General features: G+C 41.1%; 1 protein-coding gene across 2 annotated transcripts; it reads left to right on the top strand.

The window, feature by feature from the left end:
• Positions 1–1325: 1325 nt before the first annotated feature.
• Positions 1326–21693, top strand: LOC106947326 (uncharacterized). 2 transcript variants are annotated; one of them, XM_015032243.1, is made up of 4 exons: positions 1327–1759; positions 16629–17252; positions 17339–17605; positions 21564–21655. In XM_015032243.1, exons 1-4 carry the CDS (start codon positions 1679–1681, stop codon positions 21612–21614), a joined length of 1023 nt encoding a protein of 340 aa, XP_014887729.1. In that variant the 5' UTR covers positions 1327–1678; the 3' UTR covers positions 21615–21655. The 2 variants fall into 2 exon arrangements, with proteins under 2 accessions (XP_014887728.1, XP_014887729.1); XM_015032242.1 differs by having other exon boundaries at positions 1326–1759; positions 16629–17605; positions 21564–21693.
• The last annotated feature ends 293 nt before the right edge of the window (positions 21694–21986 follow it).

Raw genomic sequence — 21986 nt, forward strand, 5'->3', positions numbered from 1 at the left:
ATATATATATATATATATATATATATATATACATTTTTTTTTTTTTTTGAGGGAAAAAAAAATTTGATGAGAGTAATTGACAAGATGATGCCTTGCAACTAATTCACGTCAAGTACACATGATGTCGAGTAGATTTTTATCTTTCTGATCTAATGATTAGATAGGGTTTATTTTTTTCTGGACGAAATAAATCATATCTTTTACAATTAGACCTAGTAATTTTTTTCCTTCTCTCACAAACAGCTTTTTCCCACAAATATTTTTTTTTTCTTATTGGTGAATTTTTTTATCTAATTTTTTTGAATATGGCTGACATGGCTCTGTGCCAGTTGTACCGCAGTTGAAGTGTATATTGGTATTGAATGCGTTGTGTTGTAAGCGCCACAAGAACATATTGCTCTACATTGCTGGTGGCTGACGATGCTGAAGAAGCTAGCATCTATGAGACTGGTTTCTAACCTCACAATTCAGTGGCAAATTAAAAGCTTATTTCAGTGGTCTTAAAGGAGTCTAGATTGCATTTGCACCCCTCCCCACTCACCCATTCCTCCCCATTAATTTTATTGCAATAATCCCACCGCAATGACACAAATGCATGCAAATAATTGTTTCCAGATCAGCGGAAGAGACCATAAGTCGCAGCTTAGAAATGCTTTCTAAGTGAAAGAAACAGGAACGAGACAGAGATTTTACATGAGAGTTGAAACTCTGAGAAGAATCAGAAAGCACACACAGATAGATATAAATATAAATATTTATATCTCAGTCTTGATGCTGTTTAAAAAGAAAGAAAAAAAAAGGTAACTGCTGGAGAGCCAAACACTAATTTGGGTGAAAAATTAAAATAAAAGAAAAGAAAAACTACTCACAGTCAGTCCAGCTGAATTTTAGCTTTGAATTGATCACAATCTGCCTTTTCGTTGACTTTATTCAATAGTTAAGAAAAGATTTGATCTCTGAACTCAAAACAGCTCAACATCGGACACTCACGGTTGAAGTTGACATCTGCCTTGAGGTCCCCTAAGCGACTTTGGAAAAGGTGTGTGCATACGGCCAGACAGAGATTTAAAGAGGAGTGACAAAAACAAATGAGGCAGATTAGCAGTGCTGGCCGACAACTGACGGTGTCATCTAGGACATGTTATCGAGGAATATCCTGCCCAGATAATGAGCTGATAGGGTGTCATGACAGACTTCAGTCAGAGGCCTCTTCAGTGTTGTTCCAACACCGACTGCTACCGGACATCATCCTTGTAACCTCTTTAAACACCTTTAGGGGCGCCCCTGAGTTGAAGCATGTGTGTGGGAGACTTTAGTTATTGTATGAGATATCAGTTAATGCAAAGCCTTCGCATAAGAGACAGATTACACTCAAATCTTTAACCGTGTGCCCACTCGTTTGCCTTTAGCATAAATTAGCTAATTGATACTCTGAATGAGCCTTCGGGAATAACAACAGCAATAATTTAGTAACGTAAGCAGACAGGCGAGGAGGGGGCGGAGGCGTATTATTTGACAGTAGAAGTGTGTGGAGAGGCAGGGAGCTCCGGGGGTCTCCGGTTGGTCCATGAGCGATGGAAGCGCGTCCCCGACACTTCAGGTGATCGAGAGGGAAGCAGAGAGGAGCGGGACGCTGGCCGCTGCTGCGTCGCGTTAGAGAAACAGCCAAGAGTGGAAAATGACTTGTGTTACGTCGCCCGGAGCGCCAGCTTCACTGACAGCATGTCTGCTCTTCGTTGCGGGATGTTTCGCACAGAAAGTAAGTTAGCATTTGTTTGCTGCATTTAAAACAAAATTAGAAGAAGAAGGAAAGGGGGGAAAAAAGAAGTCATTCACCACCTTACTCCAGCGTGTCTTTCTCCTGGATACACTCAAACCACGAGCTTGTTGTTGTTTTTGACTCTGTGAGAACTTCAAGTAATTTTTTAAAAAAAGACAAACTGTGTTTCATTTCGGGATAAATATGATACATGATGAACCTATTGCGTCATCTGCGTGTTCGTTATAAACGCACCGCTGTAACTAACCACATGCGAACTGCTGGAAACAAGCTAACACATTGTGAAATTTGACATTTCAAAGTGTTTTTGTGTTTGTGTGTGTTAAAATAATTTAGCCTGCGTTACTTTGTGTCGACGACGCAGATAACCTCGTGTTGCCTCCTGACTTTTGTTGATTGTTGAGCAGGAACTCGCGTGTGCCTGTTTGACAGTTTTAAAAAAAGAATCCGCCGTCACGACTTGTTTACTCATCTCGATTCGAGCAGATCTGCCCTACTTCACCATCCATCCAGTCTTTATGTGTTTTATTTAATTAATTTAATTTTTAAAAATTATTTCTAAGCTGAACTTCAACATTGCTCATTGCATGCAGCTCGGCTTTCAGGGCTTGTTTTGATGGCACAGGCGTGTTTTGGTGTTTCTGCACAGCTCAGGGTTGGAGAATGGCATGCAGAGTCCAAACTACTGAAATGAGAACCACATTTGAGAGTATGTGCACCTCATGTTTTATGTTTTCACTCAGTATATAATCCCACGCTTTGCCCCTGACATTATATAAATGTGTATACAGGCAAGCGCAGACTGTCGAATTTTGTTGAACATATTTTGTTTGGATTCTGTCAAGGCTCTTCTATTCAGGTCTGGCTGATTGGGGTGTGAGTGCAGTGAAATCCCGGTACCCTGGTAAAAGGTTTCGAGGTGCAACAAAAGCAAACTTAAATGCATTTTATGTGGTAGACTGATGCAAATTACTGCAGTTGCAAAGTGGAAGGAAAATGATGAGTAGATTTCTAAGATAAGTGAATTCGGATGACAGCAGGGTTGCACTGGGTTTAATTTAAGGGTAGCAGAGTAAGAATGTCCCAAAACAAACCTCACTTTTCAGATTTTAAATGGCGAAAAAAAAAAAAAAAATCGGTGTAAGTTTCCTCTTTCTTCACAATAATACATTGCGGTGTCCCAATCCGATATTGATGTTGGAGAGATAATCATATTATATTGGTCTGCATCTAAAATCTCTGATTTAGGCACGGCAGTCCTCTCCAATATTTAGTCCGCCCCATCATTTCTACCCAGAGGTGTTTGTATCCCACACGCTGACCCACTGGTCAACAATAAATGGGTCAGTTGTTCTCATACTTTCTCATACTTATTGTTGATGACTATTGTTCTCTGTTTGAGTAATATTGCTTGATCTAGCCTTTTTTAGCATTCCACACTACAATAAAAGTAATAAAAGTATGTTTGATTCGTGCCTTTAATATCAGTATCGGCCAATATGCAAAGCTGCAAAATGGGTATCGTATTGAAAGTGAAAAAGTTGTATTGGAACACTCCTAATTATGCCTTGTGTTGGTCTTACTCATAAAAACCCTGATGAGATACCGAACAGGGTTTTCTCCAGTGTATAATAAGTCTGGAGGGCCACCATGCTTTACTTGCACCCCCACCAGGCCGAATGTTGTTTGTTTATTTTTAGTTTTTTTCCAGCGTTTGCCTTTTTTAAAAGACTTTATTGGTGTATAGGTGTTGCTTATACTGTCTTCCATTAACACAACAGCCTGTTCAAATTTAAAAATTTCCTTTCAACTCAAACCATTTCTTAACTCAGAAACACGGTGAGCTGCTGGAAGGCTGCCCTAGTGCCCTGCCATTGGGCTAAGTAGGTTTTCTGGGGGGGAGAAACCTCACTGGTGTTTGTGCAAGTGACATGCGTCAAAAGTATGAATACTTTTTTTTTTTTCTTTTTTCACTCTTTTTGTTCTTCAAACGTAATCCCTACGTACGTGTAAACACCGATTGAAGTGCAGCCTTTAAAAGTGCTTTTTGAACTTCCTCAGCTGACTCTTTTTCTTTATAGATGACTGAATCCTGTGACTGATGTCTAAATTTAAGGAGCTTTACCTTTGACACATATTTTTAGGTCATCAGGAGCGAAGGAAGACCCGTGGCTTCCATCTGTCAGGAATCATCCTCTTCCGCTTATGGAGCTGGTCGGCTCTGCAGCAGAGTTCTTAGAACTGGCCTGCAATAAACCGTCGATGTATCAAATTGTTTGCATCTACCGCTTTAGTTCCCGTGCGCATAGGGTGCACACTATCTTTGCAATTATCTGCCTGAGGGGGCATGGTAAATGATGGCTTTGTCCTCTGTTCCCCTTTTGTATTAAGTTGATTTTTGGAACAGCATAAATAAGCTTGGAATTTATTCTATCCCCCTGAGAGCAACAGAGGCGGTCGGTCCACAATTCAGCTCTTTGGTGGCAGGAGAGTGAATTTGATCTTTGTTTTAGTGCTCCGCTTTGTGTTTCGGAAGGTTTATTTGAGATGGAATGAGGCGGGCATTCATTACTAATTGAAGTGAGTTGTGGGACAAGTGAACAGTGGATTCACTTATTCTTCTGTTGAATTATAAGACAACATGTCCACACAGCCCATCTACAGCTAAACATGTCATCGAGTGTCAGTAGACTGAAGTGGGAACAGGACAAAAAGGGGCCCACCCTGACAAATACAGCTTGAAGTTCTGACGAAAGGACAGAGAAAGTGGGCAGTGTTATTGCAGCAAGTGTTTTTGTGAAAGATGACCGCTGATGATTTAACTTGTTGGATTAGATGAACACTTAACAGTCAGACCTGGCTTTTATGTGTAGTCTTGAGTTTGGACAGGACCTACAGACTCGCATTATTACGTATATTTGTGGGTTTTTTAGTTCTAGAGATGGGCACAAATAAAATCCAGCTAGAACGTAAGGACTGTGGATTTTTTTTGTCACCAGTGCAGAGCCATTTAAAAATATACATATGGTGATAAATAGTCCCAGTCAGATCTTTGATGAAGAAATTAAGTGACATCATGATTCATAATCTATAGAAATGGGGTGGGGGGCCTTCAAGTTTTATCATGATATTTTGTGGTGCTGTAATGATAATTAAAGTGATGATAAGAACTTTGTTTTATTTTTAGGGAACTGTATGGCTCTGACTGTATGACACAGCAGTCATGTCCCACAAACAGATACTTTTCTTGGAAAAACATCCGTTTGTAATTCACGTCTTTAGGACACCAGCCACATAACGAAGTGAAAAAATTCATTGAATTTATTGATTCTTTCATTGAACCAACATTGGAGAAAATGGTAAAACTAACAGTCCCGACAATGTGGACAGCTTTTTAAACATTGTTAATTGGAATTTGTTGGAATTTGTCCAATTACCAATCTTATCAAAAATTATTATCATGGTAAGAAATTTATCGCAATAGTTGATAAACGATACGATAAATGCCCACCGCTAATCTATTGTTGTTTTGTTTTTGTTTTATGTTAGACCCCTTTGACAGCTTCAACAGCTTCCCAGAAGCTCTAGGAATCTGTTTACAGGGAATTTTTAATTGTTTTTCAAGAAGCGCATTTGTGAGGTCAGACATTTGTATTGGATGAGAAGACTTGGCTCACTCTCCTCTACTTTAATTCATCCCAAAAGTGTGCTATCAGGTCTCTGAAATGGCCTCGCCCATCCTTCTCTTCCTGGACTCTGCTTGGAAAAGGGAGAGATGAAATCCAAACTGTTCCCACCAACTTGGGAGTGTGGAGTCGTCCAAAATATCTTAATGGGCTGAAGCAGCAAGACTTTTTTTCACTGGAACTGAGGGACTCCTGAAAAAGCAGCCCCGCACCAAAACACCCTCTGCACAAAACTTTACATTTGTGAGTAGAGCTGCACCACTCTGGAGTCCAGTATCAGCGCTTTACACACCACCGCATCCAACTCTTTGCATTTGCTGATGAGTGCCACATGAAGTTTGTAGGTCCGTGGCTGTTGACTCTGCAGAAAGTTGGTGGGCTCGGCGCTCCCTGCACCTCATTATCTTTGATTTTACTTGGCCTGTCACTTCATGGCTGAGTTTCTGTTGTTCCTAATCGCTTCCACCTTATTATATTACCACTAATGGGTCACGGGGAGATATTTATTAGCGAGTTCAAAACTGGACCTATTGCACAGGTACCGTTCTGGAATTTACGGAGCCCATTCTTTCTCAAATGTTTCTAAAAACAGCTTGGATGCCGAGGTCTCCTGTCTGGGACTTTTGACATGTTTGCTCAAACAAGGCTAAACTATGTTAAGCAGCAACTTTATTGTTTAGATAAAGTCACCTAAAATGCACATGCCTGTATCATTTCTTTCCAAATACTGCTCAAAACACACAGCTACAGTCTTTAATAGTAGTTTCTACCATCTTGCTAACTAAGCTAGGCTAAGATGGCTTGTGTCAACGTGATTCACTGATGATTCGACACACGTCCTTCCAGTAAATCGCTGGCAGACAAAAGAGACGGGGAGAGTTGTTCTTGTGATGAATAAACTTAGAACTTTACTTTGAACATTAAAGCAGAGTAAAATTAAAAAAAAAATTCTTTTGTTGAAAAAAACTAAAGAAATGGAGAAATGGATATGTGTGGGCGCAGCTGGCAGTCTCTCTTTTGTACTGAACATCATCGCAAACTTTGGAAGCAGAAAATATCAAATTGAAAGAGAAAATCCCTGATTTGTTACATCAATTTTTTCTTTTTTCTTTTTTTAATTCTCCGTGCAAAACTTAGCTGAATTGCTTGATCATGGATGCAAGACCAGCAGTGGATGTGAGTTGAGCTTCTTCAAGGACTCTTAATTTCAATCTCTCAAAAAAAGTTCTCATCAGTCCCAACACCTGGGATCGGGTCAGAAGAATATCTCTGCTGATTACAGAAAATCCCCCAGAGGCCACTGTTTGTTTTCTCCTATTTGAACTAGTCTTTTGTAACTTCTGTGTGGCTCAAAAATCTGATGAATAATTTCCATTTACAACACCTCTGACATTTATCACCTGCACTGTGTGTTGGTGCATCAGCCTCCTCCAACCTGTTTTCTCCACTGTTAAAAGCTGGGTGGTCATCATGTATGAGGAATTCTATCATTTCCTTTGTCGTGGCTTTACTTTTTCATCACTGATGCCAGTAATAGATAGGGAAAAGGGGTTGCGGCTGCCTGTGTTCTCCCTTTAGGCGTGTTCAGCCAGGTGGGGCTATTATGAGTGGCGGATTAAGTTTGTTGTCCCAATCTTACAAATTACAGGCTGCCTCCCTAGCTCACCCTGAAAAGACTTGTGCGGCAAGGATATGCGTGGGCTGTTCACAGGATGTGTTGCTGCAGCCTGTATTATCAGCGAAAGCATAAATAACTGGTATCTGCCAGGGCCTGATTAGAGCAGCTGAGCTGAAAATGAACCGCTTCCGGTCACCAGCTAAGTGATCGGAGGGTTTCAAATGAGCAGAAGATTGTGCAAAAGCCCCAACTTTTGAGAGAGGAGCCCTGCAGCCAGAACATTTAAATCTGTTACATAACGCTAAGTATGAGTAGCATACCTTTTCTGTGGTAACATATCAACCCTTAGTTAATGAATGGTCCCAGATGGCTTGGTTACTTGGCGATTTATTTTCTTTTCTTTCCTTGATAAGATGAATGAATAAACTCTGGGTTATGTACAGTGAACCCCCGGTCCTGGCACACAGTGGGTTAGGTACCACAGCCACCAGCGAATAGTTGAAATCTGCAAACGCATGCAATGCATTCTAAGAACACTTTAAACAGTTCAAACACCAAACGCACCTTAATATGCACAGTGGAAACCATCTTGGTGCTTGATGCTGTACTTCTTCCCTGTCTCTGCTCTTGGGGTTACAGCCAAAGAAAGATTAACCAATAACTTCTCAAGTAGAATTGCATCTAGGTATTTCAACGTTGAATATTTGTGATATGCTCTTTGAAAAATCAGCAATTAGTCAATGTTTTTACAAATAGTTTCAAGTTATGTTCCACTGAAAAAATCCACAGACACACATGCGTTGGTCCACAGTGTGCTATTAAACCTTTCTGGTATCCGCTGCCAGGGCAATTGTCTTCTGTGATGTTTTGTTACATTACGACCACATCTAAAATCCAGTAAAACCAACCGCCTTCAGAAGTTGCTGAATTGAACTGGGCGGGGCAGTGGCACAGTCGTAAAGCATGTGATTCACACATGGAGGCCTTAGTCCTTGATGTGGCCGTCACAGGTTCAGTTCCTGACCTGTTGGCCTTCGCCTCATATCTTTCCTGTCGTTGCACTACTAAGTAAAAGCCACTAGAACCAGAAAAAAACCTTAAAGAAATATAAAAGGTTTCCATATGTGTAAGTGGAGTCTGTCTGTGTTTATTAGTTTAATTACAACAGGTGTCAAAAGTTTTAAGAGAACATCAGTTGCATACTATGGAAAAAATTTCAGTGGAACAAATTAGCTTCGGCGGTCCGTTGTTTAATAAATGCAGACAGGTGTGGAGGTATAATCATTCTGTATGAATGCTTTTCTAATTGCCACTTTAAGAGGAGAGAAATATGTGAAAAGTAAGCTGTGACTCAGTGGTTTAGATAAATACGGCCAGCTGGGTCAGAGCGAACAGGAATTCAGTAGATAACTGGCCAACTTATCTGTCTATTTCCGCAAACACCAGCAGGCGCACAGAGAAGGCGGTACTTCCAATGCGTATTGTTCTGAACGGTTCCCAGACGATTTGTATTGATAATGAAGTGCATCAACTCAGTATCTATTTAGAACAGAAGGAATCAATGTGTCATTTTACTTCCACCTCACTGTACTTTTGCTAGTTTATCTATATGACAAATTCCAACATAACAGATTAAAATTTGTGGTTCTGATGTGACAGAAGCAAAAATGTTGCGTGTGTCTGAATTCTTCTGGAAGGACATATGGACTTATATTCAATGAGCTCAGCAGATGTGCAGTTCCACCAGATGTTTTGCTAATTGCTGCTGGCTAGTCTGAAGGAGCTGAATGGGGGAGTCATGGGTGAGGGCTGCTCAGTGAGGCACAAGCTCTGAAGTTTGGAAACTGCAGGTTTGAAGAGGAGCTTCATCCTTGAAGGCAGCTCTCGGTCCCACCAAGCGTTTCGTGCAGCTGGAGATAAAGGTATTTCTCAAACATGCATGAAAGAATCAAAGCAACACTCCAGGTGTGTTTTTGATGAGTGGATAACATTGTAACACGATGTAAAGCTCAAAAAAGTCATTTTCTACTTTTTTTTTTTTTTTAGCTTTTAAAAAAATGTTTCAGACTATTACTTTTGGCAATTTAGCCAAGCCAGGCTCTCCTACTGCGCTGTGCAAACCTGTAATTATAGTTAAAGACATTCATTGGATATCAAACAAAATTTTGAATTATTTCTTAAAACGTTTTTTTTTTTTTTTTACCACTGCGGAGAGGAGGTCAGGATTCACCACAGAGTTCCACAGACTCCCTTAACAACGACCACAGCTGCAGCAGCTAGTTTTTTTTTTTTTTTTTGAGAAAATATGTTAATAGCTTTCAAACCACAGACATGGAAAAGAGTGCTTCTTCTCTCGCCTGCCTGGCCACATATCTGTGCAGGTTTTACGAGTGGAGCAGCAATCATTTACGGTTTCCTCCACGTGTCCGGTGACGGCCATCTTTCCGTGGCCACTACTGTTATGTGGAGCGAGCCTGTTGTTTTGGGTTCAGATAGGTCTTTTTATAAGTCTGTTGCAATCTGGAGAGCAGTGAAAGCCGGTCCACACTGTGGTCCAGGGCTAAATTTAAGCTTCCACGTTGTTCGAAAACCTAGAGTGAAGTGGACTCGCTTCCACTGATCCCATCTGGAGAAAGTCGGAAAAAAGTGTGTGATAAAACCCAAAGCAGAGCATCAGGGCCTTTCCACAGCTGTGCAGAGGGACCATAGGGAGCTCCTCTCCTATCAGTTTCTGCATACAGCTGTGCCAAAAAATCAAAAACAAAAACCTAACTGTTTTTTTTTTTTTTTTAATGGTGACTGTGTCTGTCCTGGTTAAAAGAAACTTCATGAGAGAATTGAGAATTCCTCGTCTCTAAGGACTTCTCTCATACGCCTGTCTTTAGGAGAACTTGCAAGGTTTCTTTGAATAACCAGAGAAATTCTTGTAAGCTTGTTGAACTCCAAGAAAAAAAAGTTTTTCTAAAATTGAATTAGAGGCAGTCATAATTTTGTTACATTCACATAATTGCATAATTCCTCTTATTTAATTTTTTTTTTCCCAGAACATTTTTTTTTGTCCACTTTTTTTTTTTACTTACAAAATTAGTTTCAGTCTTGGATGTTATTTTGGTTCGCGTAGGAGTATTTATGTTATTTTTGTCATTTGCGTCCAGGATTTCACACCGACCCTCGTCAAACCGAAAGATGAATCTCCAAATTCTATTTTCTATTTATTTTTTGCTACATTTATGCTGTTTCTTCCGGTCGCTTCTTCCACATATCATGGACGATTGTAATGCCTCCCGCGTGGATCGCACTTACAGAAGCAAAAGCCTGTGAGGCGGTGTCACTCTTCTCTATTAAACAGGGCTGCTGAGGATTCCTGCCCCCTTACAGGGGCCTGCCTGCCTGTTTGTGAGCCAGTTTGAGAGTGTTTGTGCATGAAGGCTGGTGTGAGAATGTGTGTGCGCGCGTGTGTGTGTTCATGCACGCTAACAGTATTTCAGCAGAAGGTGGCTCATGTTGCAGAGTTTTCACGGTAGCGTCACCAGCCTGGGTGGTTGCAAAAAAAAAAAAAAAAAAGAAGAAGAAAGCTTGGTGCAGCAAACAAGGCAGCTTGATGGTCTCAGTTGTTAGATAGAGGGTTGTTTACATGTAAAGTGCTGGTCCTGGTGTTTTTATGACCTGCAGTTGAAACCAGAAGTCCATATATACCGTATAAAAATGATTACTATTTGCTGTCATAGCTGTTATCAAAAATATATACCTCAAGCTTTTGTGTTTGACAAGATGGAAAGGTAAAAAAAACAACAACAAAACTGTCAGTTGATCAAGTTTGTCTGTAGCACATTTCAGTAAATGCAAGGGCTCCTCGGCAAGGAGGAAGACATCACATCACCCCAAAAGGACAAACCCATTTGTGTATGGATGCAGTTTAATAGCAATTATTCCAAATAATAAGGAAATGTATGCAAGATTTAAAGGCATTAGTAAACAAACATTATTTTTCCATATTGAAAAATAGAAATAAGTTTGGTGATTCTAACTGACCTAAAACAAGATACATGTTTGATCTGATGTTAACTTCAGACAGAAAAAAAAGTGGGTATGTGTCTTTTTACTTGGTGTATGAAAACTTGTCGTTTCAGTTGTATATATTGGAAGCATATTTTTTCCTTGCACTCAGCTCTTACACCAGCTCAATCGGAAACATAGCTACACTCCAAAAACAAATCAGCGCTCTCGGAGATGACCGCATCTTTTCAGATGTTCCACTGAATGAGACGCTTCAGGCCGTCGTGTCCTTAGTTGACCGTCCCCTGCCCAAGGACACACCTGCTACCACCAGCCCAACTGGGACACTAGCTGGTTCTTGCATAAAGCTCCAGCTTGTACCTTATTAGCATCACTTCATTAAAATATGATCCAGCCAGCCTGTCCATTTGTGGAGTGCCTCACTAAAACAGCACTGCAGCCTCATTGTTTTGCCATGAGAAAAGGCATCCTGGAATAATTAGCGGCCTGCCAGTGGAATGGCCTGTGATGTAACAGAACTGGGATGTTTGGCATTATAAGAATGCCCCATTTCCACTCGCCACTGTGGCACTTCAGAGTCCTTTCATGTGTAGTCTACCATGTACGTCCCAGTGAGCAGTGGACCTCCCAGCCAGGGAGAAATAAGATGGTCTCATCACTGACACAGCTGTCTTTTCACCACTACCCACTCTAGGCTGGGCGATATTTGCTGCCTCTTCTTGTCTGGTTGACAATCTCCTATTTTATTTTGGTTGACAAAAGCTGCCCATTTGTTTTTTGTTGTTTTTGGGGGGGGGGGTTAATCCAAAAAGCAGCACTTTGTCCTTCCTTTCCACCATAATAATTCAAAGAGGTTTCCCTCATTGCTCAATTCTCCTGCAAACACCTAAATCAGCTTACACTCCCTAACTTCAGCATGAACAGCATTCGTTCCATGTAATTTCCGGTGCTCTGGCAGGGCAAGCGAAGCATGCCAAGAGCTAATGTAATTACATTGCTGTTCATTCCAAAGGAGTAGCAGCAACGGCTAACTTGACATCAATGCGCGTGCTTCCTTTTCAAAGTCAGCAAACGTTTCATTTCACCAGTTTTAATACGACTCGTGCCAGAGACGTTGGTGTCGTTTACGACAACGGTACGTCTGTTTGTAAATGCAATTAGCAAAATATGCAAGGGAAGTAAGCTGGTTAAATTGCTGCATAGCTGGTCAGCCACACACTTTCCCATTGCAACTCTTGGAAAGTCAGTTGGAGCTAACAAATATGTCTGATATGCCTTCACCAAGATCCGCATCGCAGCCTGTAATGTCTGCACTTATATTATGCATAAGTTGGTCAGAGGCTGTAGTTCAGCACACAATAATTTTGCACAAAGATTCGACTAGCAGCTTGCTGTACCTCCAGCTGCGTTCTCACTCTGAAGCAGAGCAGATACTTGTGCTGTAAGGTCGAGGTTTGTGAATAAAACACTTTGGGATCAACTTGCAGCATGGTGTGCTTTCGATAAGACAATCTAACTGCATTTGAAGAACACTCCTAAACAAATGGCATCACAAAGACCAAGGATCACAGCAGGCCAATCACAGATGAAGTTACGAAGAAGTTTTAAATTCGGGTTATAAATCAATATCTCACGTATTGGCTTACTTCGTCATCCGAAAATGAAGAGAGCATAGCACGATTGAAAAGCTATGAAGACATTGCTGTCCACCTAAAGTGAAAGGCTTGGATTGGAGTACATTAATCAGCCAAGAGGTCCCTGGTTACTCCAAGGGAGCTGCAGAGATCCACAGCTCAGGTGGGAAAAGCTGTTGACGGGATGACTTTCCATTTGATAATTTTGACTCTTAAGGCAGAGTGGAAGGTAAAGCTCTGTTTTTGAAAGGCAGCAAAAGCGGCCAGTGTTTGAATAGCCCACGGATGTTCAAAGACCAACAGCAGCAGGTGCAGTGAGAGGTGGATTTGGAAAGTATTGACCTTGGAGGTCTAAAACAGAGCTTCACACCACGTTTTTGTAAGCCATGTAGAAAATCATCTGTCATTTTCCTTTCACTTTGCTATTACGTACTGCTTAATCCCAGCAGGTTACGTTTAAGTACGTGCTTGTAAGATGACAAAACTGGCAACAGTTCATCGAGCGTAAATACGTCCTAGATTTTTAAAGCACCTCATGAAATTGTTCAGAAATTATATCAATAAACTCACTTTCACAACTTGTCAGTTTTGTGGAAGTTTTTTTTTTCTTTGTTAAATGTGTTTCAGCAAGCTGCCTCATCTTTCTGTAAGAGATAAACAGCCTGAAACCCTGTTGAACAGCCCACACATGTCATTCTCACTGTACTGTTGTAAACATGCTATCGGAGGCCATGAAGTGTTTTCACGTATTTCTTTACAAGGTCGGACTTAATTAAAAAAAAATCTTTTTAGCTGAAATATGATGAACTTTTTTTCATTTTGATGAAAGTTTGGCAATGACCACTCAGATATCTGGATACACAATTTTGACTTCTCTAATATTATTCCTGATGATATTCCTGTTTGGCATGGTCTTAATACACATGCAAGTGTATTAAGACAATACTCTTGGTCAAAGATATGCTTTTATAAATGTGCTAACAAGCGATCAGATAATGAAGTTAATTTGTTGAGTAGCTCCTAGTTGTGTTCTGATGGAATTTTGTGCATAATTATTAGTTTATAATTCACAAACAATGAGGCAGGAGCAGAACAAAAAAGTTAATTTCCCCGATAACTCTCATCAACAAGCTAGCCTATTTCTCCATCTGCCTATTAGCGGGATGTATGTTGGGGGTGGGTGGGGGAACAACCTTCCAAACTTCAATTTAGGAGCAACATGGAGCAGCCTCGTCTACTTTTCTTCCTGTCTCGAACGCAAGTGTTGCTGCAGGGTGTTGAGTTTGTTACCTGTCTGGCAACGGAGGGGGGTCTCCTCGTCTGGGGCTTTCCCACAGTTAAGAACCGAGGTGAACAGAAAGCCTCATAAACGCACAGCTCCCCTACAAAGGTTTGGTTTTCAACTCCCCGGACCAATAAACATCTGCCTATGCTTGGGGCCAGGGTCCCTTTTAAATCTCCATACACCTGGGAAGAATTACAGCCAGTGGGGTTTGAAGGAATGCCCCCAAAGGTCACCAAAGCCAGCCACACAGGCAGTACACAGGCCTTTGCTACACAGGCAGAGTTGAATAGTTCAACTCCTAGATGGTTCATGTGAGTGAGCAAATCAAGACTACGGCTTTCATGTATATTTACCTTTGGCCTAATTATATTAAATCAGATCAATGTCATTGATCGCCATTAGACTGAATTTCAAGATCGCGAGTATACAAAGTCACATCATTTAACTGTTGTACTTGTATTGTAGGGCAGCAATAATAGGAGATATAAGAATCTCGTTTTAATTTTTAAAAGGCAACAAAAAAAAAAACATCGTTTCACATCGATTTGGGAGTATGTGCTTTTCCTACTTGGCTTTAACACCGTTCCATTTCACGTATTAATTTATGTCCATCCATCCATTTTCTTTACACCCTTGTCCCTCAGTGGGGTCGGGAGTGTTGCTGGTGCCTATCTCCAGCTAACGTTCCGGGCGAGAGGCGGGGTCAACCTGGACAGGTCGCCAGTCTGTCGCAGGGCAACACAGAGACAAACAACCATGCATACACACACTCACACCTAGGGGCAATTTAGAGAGTCATGTTTTTGGACTGTGGGAGGAAACCGGAGTACCCGGAGAAAACCCACGCATGCACAGGGAGAACATGCAAACTCCATGCAGAAAGACCGGGGCCAGGAATCGAACTCAGAGCCTTCTTGCTGCAAGGCAACAGCTCTACCAACTGCTCCACTGTGCAGCCAATTATTACATTATACATATACATTAATTACATTAATTTATGTATTTCAGATAATGGAATGAATGTTTTATCTGTTTATTATTAGTCTTCAGTATGGGCATGATACTGTTGTGGCTGATTTTAAGAATATTTTACTGAATCCTTTCCTGAAAATACACAATCTTAATCCAGTCAGTGTAATTTAATTTCATACCAATTTCTAAATTTTCTTTCATTTCCATGTTGGCGGGGGAAGTTATCTTTCTTTTGCACTTGCAGTTTGTAGATCAGTTTTTAGTCTGGTCAATGCAGAAATGACACTTTTAAAAGTGATAAATTATCTTTTACTACTTCATGGACTCCTAGCACCTTGGTACATTGAGACGTCAGCTCTTGATGAGGTAGGCCATAGCATTATTCCTTATCCGTGGATTAAAGGAGTAACATTGCAGTGGTTTAAGTCTTAATGGATTGACGGAAGTTTTGCAGCCACACAAGAAGACACTCACTCTTCAGAAACTCCTCTCTCGTTTGGTGGACCTCAGGGATCCGTACTTGCACCTGTTCTTTTTTTTTTTATCTAATTTTTTTAATTGAATTAGTATTTTTTTTTTTAAATGCCCCGTCACATTTTGTTTCATCGCTACGCAGATGACAAATATGTATATTTATGAATGAAGCATAATGCTAAAACACCTTTGAAAGCCATTTTGAAACATTTCCTACATTTCTAAGAATAGATAAAACTAAATCGAAATTAAGTGAAGACAAAGTAGAAGTCCTATTTTTTTAAACTTATAATTAATAATATAAATTGAACTTGACCCTTTGAGTGGTTATGCGTGCCTGGAAACCTTGACAGGATTTTGGACTCTCGATTCTGTCTTTAAAACCCGCTTTTTTCAGTTATGCGTAATTGCAAAGATTAATGCTGCATTTATTTAGTGCTCTTGAAAAAGTCATCTGTCTTTTCTTGTGGTTGGACTGTTATAATAGCCTTTATGTCGGTGACTTGAGTACCTAAAGTCCTGTATCTACTCTGCAAGAACTGAGAAACCCAAAGTCGTAGGACAAGAATGACATGATTGTTTAGCGGCTCTGGTCTGGAAGTTCTTGGGATAGGATATGGACAAGCTCTTTTCTCATGTGGCGTCCCGACAGCTGTTGTGTGCACAGCCAGAAAAAGGGCCTATGAAGGGAGCCATGAAGATTTCCTTGGAGCGCTGCACTTGAGATTCTCAGAAAGTGCAAAATGTGCTGACCAGAACAAACATTTTCTGTTCTTGCCACTTTGACTAAACAAACCAATTTCTCAGCTGTTGTGGGAATATGCTCAGGCTTTCAGTGATGTTTTAACTCTTGAAACTCCAATGAGATTAAAAATACAACTGAGACCAGGTCTCCGTGGCAGCTACCCCTAGAAGGGTTACTGCCACTTTGTTCAATGTTCAACACACTGGGTTGTCTTATCAGTTTCATTGTCCTGTGAATTTCTTTAGTACTTCTACAGTCAGTGTCTCTAAACTTGCTTTGCTCATTTTTAACAATGATGCTGACAATGATGCTGACATGGATATATTTTTGGGAAGATTTACTGCAGGCTTGAGTGAAAATGTGATCTTCTTAATGCTGGAAGAAAGCAGAATGACTTGTATTTATTATGTTTTTCAGGTGTATTTCGACTGCGGTGCCAAGGTGGATGTGGTGGACGTTCAGGGCCTCATTTTGTCTCCTGGCTTCCCCTACAACTACTCCTCAGGGACTCACTGTGTTTGGCAGTTTGTTGTTCCAGTTGATTACCAGCTTGTTCTGGAGATATTTGACTTTGACGTGTTTGAAAGCCACGATTCCGAAGCTCAGTACTCTGCTTTCTCTAATTTTGAAGAAGACGAAGAGGCAGCAGCAGAGGAAAAAGGGAAGGTCACCCCTACTGGCTCATCTGCTGACGGGAGCTTGTCGGCAGCCGCAAAACCAGCGCCTCAGAGCGCAGGGGATCTTTTAAAGACTTCCCGAAAAGGCATTCCTAATCAAGTCGTGGTCCAGGAACAGTCTTCAAAAATGGAGATTGCCAAAGTTTCAAACTCTGCCAAAAGATCTGCAGACCTGTCCTCTAGTCAGTCTTCATTGCCCCCTTCTTCCCTCCTTCTCCTACCTGGTGCTGCGCCACCTGCAGACAAGGTCAACAACTCCGTCTCTGCCTCTCCCTCAAATGAAAATCTCAGTCCCACTTTGAACCCAAGCGGGGTTATGGAGGAGACCACCTATGGCTCACCGCCCTCCACAGGAACTCCTCCTGTGAGCCCTGAAACTCAGCAGTCCATCCTTGACGCCTGCCCCCACGACGTCCTCTACATCTCAGACCTCATCACCTTTTCTTCTAGGTTCTGCGGGTCCAACCGCCCTCCCAGCAGCCAGCTGGTTTTTGGCTCAAGCCAAGAGATGGTGGAGGTCATCATGGAGCTGATCACCACCACCCACTGGGGACGTGGATTCGCGCTTCTGTTCCACTACCACAACCTGACCGAGCCGGAAGGGGACCAACGAACCACGTCCCCGTCAGGCGGCAGGGTGGACTCCCTTCTTGCCGCTGTGAGCGGAGCCGCTTTCTTTGCTCTGATACTCACGACTGTACTCTGCATCATTTTCAGGTAACAGAAGCAACCAAACAATTTAAACAAGTGGAATGGTGCCTAGAAAAAGGCTTAATGGAACGGTTAATTGATCTTAATACAGTCGGTGATTTGAGTTTGACACCGGAAGGTGCAGAAATTCACCTTCTAAAAATTTCTTGCAGTTTTCATTAAACATTGGCAACTGGAGCCTCTGTATTAACTTAATGTGAAATAATGAAATAATGAATAATGGCTGTTTTATAAAAGACATAATTAATTTGGAAAGACAGAAATGATGCATACATTGATCAGAATTTTACTTCCGATTTCTCTCTATAAGTCTTAAACAACAATAAAAAACCAAAATATTTATTTTTATGTTAATTAATTATATTTTGAGAAGGAGCGATGTCCTATGTGAGAGAGCAGCTTCTGTAAAGGAGGGTTTTACAAAAACAAAGGCAAAAGTGATTTTGAGTTAGCTTCAGCATCTTTTGTCAGTGATTAGCAACACTAGCATTAGCAACCGTGAACTCCCCAGATCTGAACTCCTGCATCTCCTGCCGCTGCGCAGCTCGACAGAAAATGCACAAGCGCTGGCCTGCGTCGTCACATCCCTGTAATGTTGTCTCAGCTGGGCGCCTCGGTGCCTGATGTGGTGACCTTTGGTGATTAGCTGGCTTCGGCTGTGGCGGCGCGTCTTCCTTGATGTCGGCGTTTCTCACCAAACACCGAGAGGGCATTCAAGGTGCAGCACCTGGCATCAATTCCAGCACCACAAAACCTGAAAGGCAAGATGAAAGCAAAGGGCGGGAAACTGAGCGACTGGGGACAACCGGGAGAGGCAGAGCCCAATGTGAGTTTGGTAGCAGTACCATTCACAGGCTGTTAAAAAGGTGTAAATTACATTTGTTCCCAGCCTCAAATAAGTGCCGCTAATCTTAAGCAAGCGTAATACTATCCGTTCTGACGAGCTGATTGTTTTACCCCCTCCCTGTCTGAACGTCTGGAAGGGTTTACATTTGTGCCTGTAATAATCCTCAACTTTCTGAAAGAATTTGAGCAGCTTGGTACATCGGTCCCTTCGCAAGCACAATAACTCTGCAGGCTCTCACTTTATAAGGCCAGTAAAATTAGAAACATGTGTTCCATAAAAAGGAAAGTGTATATAGCAACAACAACAACAACACCACAAACGCAGACGCACAAACACGCTTTAATACGCAACTCCAAACGCAAAAGCTCGGTAGCTGTTTTTTTTGTTGTTGTTTTTTTTTTTGTTTTGCTTTGTTTTTTTCCCCCCTGATGTTCCCTATTAATTTATATGAGTTCACTGAAACAGCTGGCACCAAGCCAGGCTAGTCAGGCACAATCATGCAGGTTTTAAGTAGCACTGAGTTCACCTTCAAAGGTGAAAATCGTTAGGAAACAGCCAGAGGTGGATGAGGGTATCCACAGGGGTTGCTCTCCGTTTACTGGTGACAGGTAATGAACTCACTCAGCTGTGATATTCACTTTTAATAAGAGCCTACATGCCAGCGTATTTCATACTTCACTGGGCCAAATAAATCTCAAAACGGGGAGGAAAGTTAGACAAATACTCCAGAAAAGACTGACGACAAACTCCATCTTTTAAGAATATTAATAACAATAGCCGTGTGTGTGGAGGGAGCAATATTCAAAAATATATTACCTCCCCTTGAAGTTTTTCACATTTTTCAACAACCATCAATGTATTTTATTGACATTTTGATATGACAGAACACAACGTGGTGCGTGATTGTGAAGAAGAAGGAAAGAATCCTGGGTTCTTCAACATAAAAAAAAAATGTATAAATACTTCTGAAAAGTCAACCTAGTTTACTCTGATACCCCTAAATAAAACCCGGCTCATTCAAGCACTATCAGTTGCCGGCACATTAGTGGGTAGACTCCACATATGTGTAATTTAATCTCAGCATAAACCCGGCTACTATGTAAAGACGTCAGAGGTTCGAGGCTAGTGGTGGACATGAAGGCCAAGCAGGCAGGTCGAGGTGAAAGTTATGGAGAGGCTTATTGCATGATTAGGCTACGAAATACAATTTGAACATTTCCCTGAGCTCTGTTCAATCCAAGTGGAAAAAGAACGGTACAACTGAAAGCGACCTGAGAAACGATGGACCGCCTAATCTGACAGGGCTGGACATGGAGAGCATTAATCACTACAGCACACGAGAGGCCCTACGGTGAATCTAGAGCAGCTGCTAAGATCCACAGTTTAAGTTGGCAGGACAACTATTAGCCTTGCACTCCATATATCTGCCCTTTTGTGACAACAAGAAGGCGAATGTGGAAGGAAGGTCATAAGAAGTCTTGTTTGAAGTTTGCCACTATCCATGTGGGGGACAACGCAAACAGGGGAGAATGTGTTCTGGTTAGATAAATTCAAAATGGAACTTTTTGGCCTGCATGAAAAACGCTGTGCGGGCGAAAGGGAGGGCAGATTATGGGAAAATTGAAGAAGTTAAATACGGAAAAATGCCTTAAGACCTGTCACTGAACTTCAACCTGGACAGGAGTTCATTTTACAGCCTACGTTTGTTTGTAGGAATGCAAGTTATCAATTATTGAGTTAATCTAAAGTTGATTGATCTCATCAATAGACTAGCAATTAATAAGTGGCCATTTAAAAAAAAAAAAAAACAGTTTTTCTCTTGTGTCAAAAGGGCCGACCGTCTTTCCATAACACGAAGGGCTAAATTATTATTACACTACATTATTATTATATTATTTTGTGTCAGCAGTATTAAACACTGACTAAATAAACAGAAAATTATTAGATACTTTGTGACAATTAAGTAATTTTTGAATGAGCTCTATTAAGGTGAAACTTAAGCAGCTTGTTGAGTTTTTATATTTCAGAACAGAACCGCCTAAGTCACCTTTCTCATTCAACACTGAACTCTGTTCAGACCATTTCTCTTCACCGTTCTGGGCTAAGGCCGCCATCTTTGTTTCTGTATCAACTGACTTGGCTTCTGGATCAGCGGAGGCGCCCTCTGCTGGACGACGGGGAAACTGCAACACTGAATGAAGGTCCAAGCGGATGTTTTGAGTCAATCGATTGGAACTAATTTTAATCTAATCAACAATTAGTCAGAAGTTCATTAACTGTTCATATTCCTAGTCGGTTGCAGTGAAATGTTAGTATTCCTTTACTGGAGTAGTCCGTTCAAGTCTAGGGAAAATGTGGCAATCATGATGTTTATGAACTCTGTCAGTCTAGTTTGATGAAGCTTATTCTGTTTAGCTGAGAATAACTGGAAGAATTCAGTCTCTAAATGTGCAAATTACTGACTCAGGGGTTTGATTACAAACACAGACTACAAGAAAAAAAAATACCGTTTTCCTTCTACTTTCCAATTATACACTACTTAGTGTTGGTCTATCACACAAAATCCCTGTAAACACATTTAAGCTTGTGGTTGTAACGTAAAAAAAAAAAAAAAAAAAGGGGTTTAAGGCAAGGCGAATGTAGGAATAATGCCGATCCTCCTTTAATGGTAATTAAAATGGAGAGACCGGTTAGAGCTTGTTATCACACATCACAAAGTTTTAAATTCCTACCAGTGAAAAAATGCAACGACAGCTCAGCAGCAGCCATTACAGGAACGGTTGGAGACGACTAGAGCGTTTGTGAGAAGTCAAGTTTTTGCGGTGCAACTTGCTTCGTTATTCAGGGCCACAACAGAACAAATACTGAGTCAGATCGCCACAGGTATGCGGGAGTTATTATACTAAAAGTTAATGGAGGTAATTATATTGCCAGAAAGCTCCTATTTCAGCACAGCTACATGGGACTGTGTCCATTTTTACATTTCTGGTCAAACTGCGAACATCAGAATGGTTTTCATATAGCAGCAGTTTCATTTAAAAAAAAAAAAAGCTCTCTCTCACAGATCTGTCTTTAATTAGTACTTGAACTGATTATGGTTATTTGTTTGTTTTCCAGACCCAAACTGTGTCCAAAAAGAGCCAGTTCCTGCACATCCAGCAACTCTGAGGTACAGAAACAAAATGTTTTTTTTTCCCTAACATCCTCTCTGTTTGGCATTTTATTCTTCTGAATATTTGGTGCTGGAAATACATGATGCACAAAGCTAACAGTTTTAATAACTTTTTAGTTGAACAGTGTGTGTGTAGAGGGGGGAGAGTGGGGAAGAAACAACCCCAGACTGTTAAATCCATAAAATTGGAGTCAGGGGCTCCATATTAAGCGCTGATTATTAGAGACTCCATAGGGAGTGAGAGGTGGACCTTGTCTTGTTTAAATCTCTGACGTCAAGGCGCCTGTTGTTTTTCTTTTTTCCATAGCTGTTCGTGTGGTGAAAGAATTTGCAGGATGCCTACGAGTCTGGCATGGAATTTCACAAAA

This window comes from Poecilia latipinna, unplaced genomic scaffold (genome assembly GCF_001443285.1).
Source record: "Poecilia latipinna isolate Pla-1442-1.1 unplaced genomic scaffold, P_latipinna-1.0 Scaffold234, whole genome shotgun sequence".
In the NCBI taxonomy this organism is placed as follows: Eukaryota; Metazoa; Chordata; class Actinopteri; order Cyprinodontiformes; family Poeciliidae; genus Poecilia; species Poecilia latipinna.